At 30.2% G+C, this 9,599-nt stretch overlaps 2 protein-coding genes across 2 annotated transcripts; one reads left to right on the top strand and one right to left on the bottom strand.

Moving 5' to 3' along the window:
• The first annotated feature begins 891 nt into the window (after window positions 1-891).
• On the top strand, window positions 892-1,352 carry LOC145003775 (mitochondrial import receptor subunit TOM7-1-like). Its single transcript, XM_078962687.1, has one exon. It carries the CDS (start codon window positions 946-948, stop codon window positions 1,162-1,164), a length of 219 nt encoding a protein of 72 aa, XP_078818813.1. The 5' UTR covers window positions 892-945; the 3' UTR covers window positions 1,165-1,352.
• Window positions 1,353-9,008: 7,656 nt separating this feature from the next.
• LOC145006838 (uncharacterized) lies at window positions 9,009-9,298 on the bottom strand. The gene has a single exon (XM_078965875.1). It carries the CDS (start codon window positions 9,251-9,253, stop codon window positions 9,044-9,046), a length of 210 nt encoding a protein of 69 aa, XP_078822001.1. The 5' UTR covers window positions 9,254-9,298; the 3' UTR covers window positions 9,009-9,043.
• Window positions 9,299-9,599: the final 301 nt, after the last annotated feature.

Below are 9,599 nucleotides of genomic sequence, written 5' to 3'. Positions count from 1 at the left end.
AAGTTCAAACTCTTTTGATCTTCTCATCAAGAAGATTTATGAAAAACATTGGACATATGAAGCTTGTACATTATGATACCAGGATTTCAAAAATTGTAGGCGCACCATATCTACATGATAGTAATAAATATTGAGTTATGTCATTGATTTTTTTAATAAAAAACAAATAAATGTTGTTATGTAGGATGAGATTAAGAGGAATGAGAAGGTGGTATAGACTAAAAAGGATGGATAATGCAAAAGTTTTAGGATTTTCATACTTTATTTATGTACTACAATATTGAGTTATATCAATGTTTATTAACTAATCAAAATAAACATCGATATAAGGGTTAAGGAGGTTACAATCACCTACATAAAGGCTTATGAGACATCATCCAGGTCTAACTGTTGTTTTTGGTGGAAAGCATGTCACTATGCTGCTATCTAATATCCATACACAAATATGTAAAATACAACACCTTCATACTGAATTATTAGATGAAACTTTTTGTCAATTTGAACTCTAGCTAGTATGATCGATACATATGGAAACTGCTTTTGATTTTAGATCTAACATATTCAACTATTCGTTATTTAATCACGCAAATTACTTATGAAAACGTCATCTCATTTACGCAAATTTTTGGTATCTTGCGACTTAATGTTTTGTAATTAAAGTATTTTCAAAACCAGTTTTTTGATACATGAAAACTCATGTATTTTATATAAAATACAAAAAGTTTTGAAATACTTTAATGAAAAAAATACTTTAAAATTTACAAGTTTACAAACAAGGAAATTATTTTCTCTTTGTTTATGGTAGAATTAGTCAATTTCGTTTGCCAATCTATTGGGCTTGTAACACAAGCCACCTACTTATTAGACCCAAGTATATTAGGCCTAGGGCACCATCATTTCTAAACTGTAAACACCATCGTCCATCTTGCAGAGAAAGGGAAAACAATGTCGTCGAAGGTGGCTCTGAAGGCGAAAGGGAAATCAAGCAAAGGATCAAAGCCATCACCTGATAATTCACCATCAAAGCTCTTGAAGGAATGGAGCACATGGACCATGAAGAAGGCTAAAGTCATCACGCACTACGGATTCATTCCGTTGGTTATCATCATCGGTATGAACTCCGAGCCTAAACCCTCAATTTCTCAGCTTCTCAGCCCCGTTTGATCGGTAACAATCCTTCAGTATTCGTCGACTTGATTCCTGAAACGAATCAATTTACTCTATGTTGAAATATCGACTGCTACCGCGAGTTAGGGTTTCTATTTTTCTGTTTTTTCGCATCCTTCTGATGGGTTCTTCCAGTTACCTGCTTGTCTCATGAAGTAATAAAATTTTAGGGTTTTTATGATGCATCTATCTTTATCGATATCAAGTATATTAACTATATTTATGGATTTCTTGATTTTGTTATGTGCGAAAGAAATTGGGTTTTTTTTTTTTTTTTTTTTTTGTTTATGAAATCTTAGATAGCTGCTTCCTTTGTTTGGTTTGGCTTGTTGTTTGATTATGTAATGTGCACATACACATGTACATATTATGTGTTTATTATCTATGAATATATGCCTCAAGTGGATAAAGATCTGTAATTTGATGTTCGCCATTCGCATCCACATTTTCGTTAATCTTTTGGGGTTCTGATTTCAAAGTAATATTTATTTCAAATAGTAGTAAGAATTCGTGTAGGATCATAATTTAAGTTTGATTCCCACATGAGCTTTTTCTATGAAAGTGGCTTGTGGAGAAGAATGGTGGTTCTTGTGTGTATTTCAATGAACTTGAAGTCATCTTTAGAGAAAATGTGAAAAAAATCGGAATAAAGAAAACTGGATTGGTTAAAGACTAATCATCTATTTCAAAGTGATCCGACTTTCACAATTAATTTTAAACCGTTATATTTGTTGAAATATTTGTGAAATCGTTGATGTATACAAACCCAAAAATTCCCAACATAATCTTAAGTTTTTGTTGGTGTGAAATATCTCAACAAAAGATTTAATCGTTTGGTTTAATAAATGTCTCTATTCTTGTTATTAACCAGAAGAATGTCATCTTTGTATTTCTGTAGTCCGGCTACTCTGCCATTAATAAACCAAAAGGAGTTTTATCAATGAACATCAATTTTGTAATTATATTTGTAACGTTTCAAATTTTCAAGCAAAATTTTTCGTTTTAGAACAAGATTTAGTAACTAAAAACAATCATGTCTCAAATTTAAGATTTAGTAACTAAAAACAATCATGTCTCAAATTTTCAAGCAAAATTTTTCTTTTTAGAACAAGATTTAGTAACTAAAAACAATCATGTAAAGTATCATATCATCAAATTGTTTCAAAAGTCATAAAACATATTATCAAAACAAAGTCATCATAAAACTAATATAAGTCTCAAAACAGAACCATATACCGATGTGACTGATGTGAGTGTACACTCATGTTAGGTCATTCCCTTTCTCACCTAAACAACCTAAAACATGTTTAACTTTAAAATGCAAATACAAAGATTAATGAGTTTGCCAATATACCAAACATTCTGGAACACAAACAATATTATAGTTCAACCATAGTCTCATATACACGATTGCTATATATAATCTCACATACAATTGCTATAGGTCAACTATAGTCTCATATGCCATTGTTATAGTCTCACATACAATTGTTATAGTCCAACTATAGTTTTATATTAATCATAAGGACATCTAATGTCACACATAATATAGTGAAAAAACTCATATGAACCTAGGAACCACAATCTCAAGGTAGTCTCCACAAATGAAATAACGAGCACGAACCGAAATGCATAGTCATGCACTCTTTCTCTTGAACTTAGTCATCTAACCTCTTCTAAGTGAATTAAACTTGTCATGACCATTTTCATGAAGTGACAACTTCATAATCTAGTTTTTTTTTTCTCATAAATGACCATTTTCTCATTTTGGTCAATAATTGACTAAAGTCAACTTTCTCTAAATTTCGGGTTCTTACATTTAATTTTTTCTTCATGAGAAGAATCTACGATTTTGGCAAGCAAGTCAATAACTTGGAGTGCTCTTCAATTAATCTCACAACTAGCTAGTTACATGCTAATTAAATGGTTACTTCAAGTGCCTTTTTAATTTATATATATATATATATATATATATATATATATATATATATATATATATATATATATATATATATATATATACCTTATGAATATAACTGATTTTGTTCTCTTATTTATCATTTCTTAGAAATAATAATTTATCAGTTAGTTGTTAAAAATATTATTTTCATAATATAATAATTCTCCAATTAAATACAAGTGTTGATTATACTTATTAATAATCAAATTACTTTAATAAATAGTCAATTAGTAGTAACTTGCTATAAAATGTAACTCTATAGGATTATATGTTATTAGCAAGTATCATTGAACAATAACTCTTGCATATAATTTTTTTAAATGCACCATAACTTAAGGATGGAAGGAAAAGAGGCAAGAATTTCTTGTTGCACATCATAGGTGAATGGATTTTGATAAGAGAAAAACCCAAGAAGTGTGAGCCTTCAAATAAGGTCCAAAATCAGAGACTTAGGGTTTTGAGTTTTTGCGGCCATGCATTGCATCTTATTTTGCTGGCATGCATCGCGACCCATAGATAGTTGTGCCGCGAAGTTGTTTCTTCCTATAAATCATCTTTCTATTTTCTAGAAAATGAATAAAACTTAGCGCCCTAAAACATATTAAAATGCTTTTAATAAAAAAATTAGTTTGAACAACATTAAACAAGTATTCAAACTGAAAAACCAAATATTTTAGGTTTGATATTGTTTGTAACCGGTGGCGGAGAGTAAGGGCATGCCGATGCTCTGCCCCTAACTTTTTATTTGACCACCGACTACACATTGACCACAACAATGAATCACCCTCCAAAATCCAAACGGATACCCTTAATATAATATTTGAAGTGTTAAATTCTATTAAAAAATCTTTTACTATATATATTAAATAATAAATACCAATATTGTATGCCGTTAATCACCGTCACAACGAATCTACCATGCCTCAAAAAATTAGGATCGATTATTTTTTTTTCTTTTAAATCGCATACATATTATATCTTCTAAATATAAAATAAAAGCAGATTGCACAAACTAAGAGACAAAAGAGGAGAAAATGTTGTATAAGAGAGAAATAGAACAATAATATATCTAACAAAAAAAAAATAGAAATTACAACTAAAAAACATATTGGCCTACATCATAGAAAGTATCACCATAGAGGAGAGAACAGTAAACTCTTCCTACTGTGTAGTGGAGGAACTAGAAATTTTGATATGGGATACAAACATTATCGATATATATTATATGTAGTTATCTAATATCAAACATTAAAAACATGTTATAATCTCTTTAGTTGGGGGTACAATAATACGAAACATGTTTACAAATAATATTTTTTATATATATAAAACAATTTTTTTGGGAATACTGTAGTACCCCCAACGCCCCATCTGACTCCATCACTGCTACTGTGACACCTTCTCCTGTCGCACTTTCTCGCTCTCGCACGCTCACCAAATTGTCGTTGCCCAATCTTCTTGTCACCCTTCACATTCGTCGGTCTCTACTCCAAAATGTGGAGAAGTCCAAGTAGAGAGTCAAGAGATCTTTCTTTATTATTTTCTAAGGTAAAAGAAAAAAGAAATTGAGTGACTCCTTTGATTTTAAAAGAAGTTAATTACGGTGCTTATGATTTTCAATAGTTGTGTACCTATAATTTCAATACATTTGCGTGCTATCATCCATTTACTTGAGTTTTTGTTTTCTTTAGTTGCTTCAGTAATTACTATAATTGTTAAGAAGTTGAAACATTTAAGAAATTATTTAAATTATATTAAGTATGGTTTGTAATCATCATGAGTATTCTTTTCTTTTTTTGGATCCTCTATTGTCACCTAATTCCATATACCATAATTAAAGCACATTATTGTGCTCTCCAATGGATTTTTGGCTTCTCATAAAAGAAAAAGAAGATTTTTGTGACCTACAGTTGTATTTGCATTAATATACTATTATGGAAGATTTTAATAATAATACATGATTTAGGGGTGAGTAAAACCGAAACCGAAAACTGATAAAGACCAACAAAACCAAAACCAAACCCAAACAGTCGATTTTGGGTTTGAATTTTTTAAAACCGAAAAATTTGGTTTGAATTCAGTTTCAACTTTACAAACTGACCTAAAAACCAAACCGATCCAATATTATATAATCCATATAGAATATATTAAATAACTAATGATAGATAGAAAATATGTTAAGTTGATGCTAGTGTAGTGGAAAAGAGTGCGTTTTTTATTCTTTAAGTCTGCAGTTCTATCATTTTAATTGTCTAGGTTATTTAAATTTTGCTTATTATCCCACAATCTAATAACAATTGGTTGCTGTCTTTTTATTGTTATTTTTAAGTCGTTGTCTTTGGTCCACTTTAATAGTTTAAGGGAATAAGACTAATTAAGTTAATTAACTTTTCGGTTTGTTCACATGTAGGTAATTATCTTTTTTTGTGCACATCTAGGTAATAAACTTTTTGAAACTGTTTACATATGATCATTATGACCTGCTGTAGCAGGTTACCTCGGGCTACAGTAGGTCATAATGGTTACATGTGAACACTTTCAACAAGTTCGTTACCTAGATGTGTACAAAAGAAAAATAGTTACCCAAATATGAACAAAACCAAAAGTAAGAGTAAATTACACGAATTGTCCCTGTGGTTTGGGGGAATTTATGTGTTTAGTCCCTAACTTATTTTTTTAATTTGGCTGATCCCTACTATTTTGTTTTGTTGCGTTTGGTCCATATCTTACCTAAAAAGACTAGTTTGTCCTTATTAATTTAACTTTTTTAAATTAATTTTCTTATTTATGTATTTTTTATATGTTTAAAAACACTAATAGACCTCACATATCTGTATCTCCTCACCATCCTATCTTTCATCATCCTAAACTTTTATTTCTTTTCCATATTTGATGAAAACGAAGTCTTCACTTCAACTTCAGCGAACCAACACCACAACCCAATAAAGTGAAGAGACCGTGGGTTATGGTGTTTGTTCGCCAAAGTTGAAGGACAAAAAAAAAGAATGGTGAAGACTTCCATGTTACTAAAGATTGAAAGAAAATAGAGGTTGAAGAGGATGTGAGATGGGATGGTGACCGGTGGGACCCAAATTAAATTTCTCAAATGTGGTTTTAGATTTACGGTGAGGAGATACAGACATGTGGGGTCTATTAATTTTTTAAAACATATAAAAAAACATAAATAAGAAAATTAATTAAAAAAATAAATTAATAAGGGCATAATAGTCTTTTTAGGTAAGACACGAACTAAGCGTGCAACAAAAATAAACAGTAGAGACCATCCGAGTTAAAAAGAATAAGTTATGGACCAAATGCACAAATTCCCCTATACCATAAGGATCATTCATGTAATTTACTCTTACTTTTGGTCTTGTTCATATTTAGCTAACTATTTTTTTGTACACATCTAGGTAACAAACTTGATGAAACTGTTCACATATAACCATTATGACCTGCTGTAGCTAGATGTAACCTGCGATAGCATATCATAATGGTCATATGTGAACAGTTCCAAAAAGTTTGTTACCTAAATGTGTACAAAAAAAAAGATAATTACCTATATGTGAAAAACCCAAAAAGTTAATTACCTTAACAAGTCATATTCCCATAGTTTAACTCATAACAGTTTGGTAGTTTAATTCATTTTTTTATTTTCCAGATTACAGATATATATAGATCGAAAGAAAAAACTTCGTTTATTGGAAGTCCACTTAATATAAATAAGTCTATAGAAAAAGGTTAAACACTACCCTGGTTGGATTAGTAAGACATTCGACATGTAAATATGAGGTTCTGTGTTAGAAAGATGGTTACCATTGTGTTTTATATGATGCACAAAACACTACACATATTATCATTTTTTTTTGGAAAATGGGTTTAAACTCAAAACCTGTAAACCCATGGATTGAACCCAAAGGCCGAGAAATCGGGAAATCAAACCTCTGAAACCGAAACCATTACGGTGCGTTTGGATGTGAAAATTTTCTAAGAAAAATGGAAATTTTGAAAAACGTTTGGTTCGTTCAGTTTTCCAAAATTTTCCAAGAAAATGAAAATTTTAAGTTTTCCAAATTGTATGTAAATTAGAAAAATGATTTTTACAGTTTTTCAAATTTCTAAGATAGAAAATGAAAACTCCTTCGGTTTCAACCAAACATATTTTCTAAAATTTTCATTGAAAATTGAAAATAAAAACTCAACTCTATTTTCTGAAAGCATTTTCTTAAAAAATAAAAATAATTTTTCGCAATCAAACGCACCCTTATCTTCTAAACCCTAAAAATTGAAATATGCGGGTTGGGTTTGGTTTTACCCCAAACCGACCCAACATGGCCTATGCTCACCTCTACATGACATGACAATAACTTTAAAGGAATAGTAATATCAAAGAGCAATTAACGTCAAACCAACAATAGAAATAGCTTTGCCCCCGTTATTCTTAAATATTGGCCCCGCACTTGTTTGTCACTTGAATTCGCAAAATGCAGATTAAAAAAAAAAAAAAGAAAAAAAAAACATCAAACAAAATGTCTTCCTCTAGTCTAGAGTTGTTTTTCTATAGAAGAGATTTGACTCTCATCTTCCCTTCCACGAGCTATATGGGATGAGATGAGATTCCTTCGTTTCGTATGTCTTTCATTTTACACAATTTACAACTTATTTTCTTATGATTTTATTTTATTTATTATTGTTTATTGTTAAATTACCTAGTCAAATATTATCAAACCTAACATTGGAACTTGTGTTACAATTCACAAAATGAAGAGAGAATCTTTTCTGTTATGTTTCATTCAACTGGAAATGATATATATACAATTATACATCTGACTTATCTATGCTAATGTGCACTACTAACATGAGCTAAACTAATATGAGCATAACTGATTAAAACAGAAAAGTCTAACTAATAATGAAGTAGTTAACATGACGTGGCATAGCATCAATACACCAATAACTTGAAAGTTGTTTAATTTTAATTGTTTTTGTTTGTTGGTTTGTTTTTTCTAATTTTATAACTTGATTTGTCTGCATGAAGGGGCAATTGTGACTTTTATAAGAGCCGGAGATCTTAGCTGTTTAGAAGTTAAGCTAAGAGTTCTAGATTAAAACTGAAAAATGAAAATAGCGGGTAGAAAGTGTAAAGAAGGAAAAGTTGGAGGATTGATGGTACTAATATTTGGTGTATATAAATTAAAAGAAGTAATCTGTCATGCGTGTTGCATAGTTATTTTTGCAAAATTATTTTAATAGTTGCATTATAAAAATATTTATTTTTAGGAGACGAAATTGAGTAGTGGCCCAAAACCCTGGGATCGATAGTGTTCTTCCATTAAAAAGCATGCATGTTCGTATTTATATTTATATCCCTCAATATTTCTGTAACAGACTATAAGATTGTCTTGAATAAATTTGTAATTGTTTATATAAAACATTAAAACATAATATTTTGTTTAAACATTAATTGTTGTAAGAGCTTACAAAAATCAATGTCGTAAACACTTATACTAATATATATCCCTCATTAGTTTTTTTTTTTTTTTTCAATAAAAGAAGTCTACCCCATTATAACCAAATTTATTAATTGATTTAGATTTGTTTTTTCAATTTCTAATGCTTAGCACCAAAGAAAAAAAAAACTTATTTGAAATAAAATGTCCAAACTTTAGTTTTTCCTAAATTGTATCCCAAAACACTCTTTCACGCGTTTTTTTTTTTTTTTTTGATAAAATGTCCAAAATGTCGTTTATTATTTATTTCAACCGTTATCAAAATTTCAAAATAATATATAACTCACCCCAAGCTAAGCGGTTATAATATCATGCTATCTTTTTCATTCAAATAAAAGCAAACTCACATAAATTAGAATTTAGAAGTTCAACATACAACATGAGAAAATAAGTCAGAATCATCTTTCTAGCTAACGTAGAGATGAATCTTAATAGCGAATAAAAAGAGGCAGATGAAGCCGAAGTAGAGCAATGAATGCATCAGGATTGCAGCTCCGCTGGTCTGAAAACTGCCAAACTCCACGCAGTGCCTGTGGCCAGGCAACTGAAACAGCAACCCTGGCGTGAACAATACAAAGAGAACCACTGACACGAAAACTGGCCCCCAATCCAACATATTTTGATACAAGTGATGTGGAGTTTTGTTTGTATTTTCTTTGATGTTGTGTTGATGGAGGTGAATTGAGTTGACGATATATATTGTATATAAGGGAGAATGAGAGAGACATAGACTTTGGTGAGAAGCAAAGAGGTTAGGGGTGGGTGGTAGGGAGACTAGTGCATCAAGTCACTTAGGATTCAATGCCAAAGTGTATGCATGTGATGAAGATAAAATAAATCATGTTGGGTTCTTTTGAATTTGAAACTTTTTTTTTTCTTTAATATTTGGATTTTTGTAAAAAATAGCTAGATTAATGTATGAGATGTATTTGAATTATTCAAATATATTTTCTATGATTTTT

Source organism: Lactuca saligna, chromosome 7, assembly GCF_052625555.1.
Source record: "Lactuca saligna cultivar CGN05327 chromosome 7, ASM5262555v1, whole genome shotgun sequence".
Classification (NCBI taxonomy): domain Eukaryota; kingdom Viridiplantae; phylum Streptophyta; class Magnoliopsida; order Asterales; family Asteraceae; genus Lactuca; species Lactuca saligna.
This window is presented reverse-complemented; position numbering and strand designations above follow the sequence as displayed.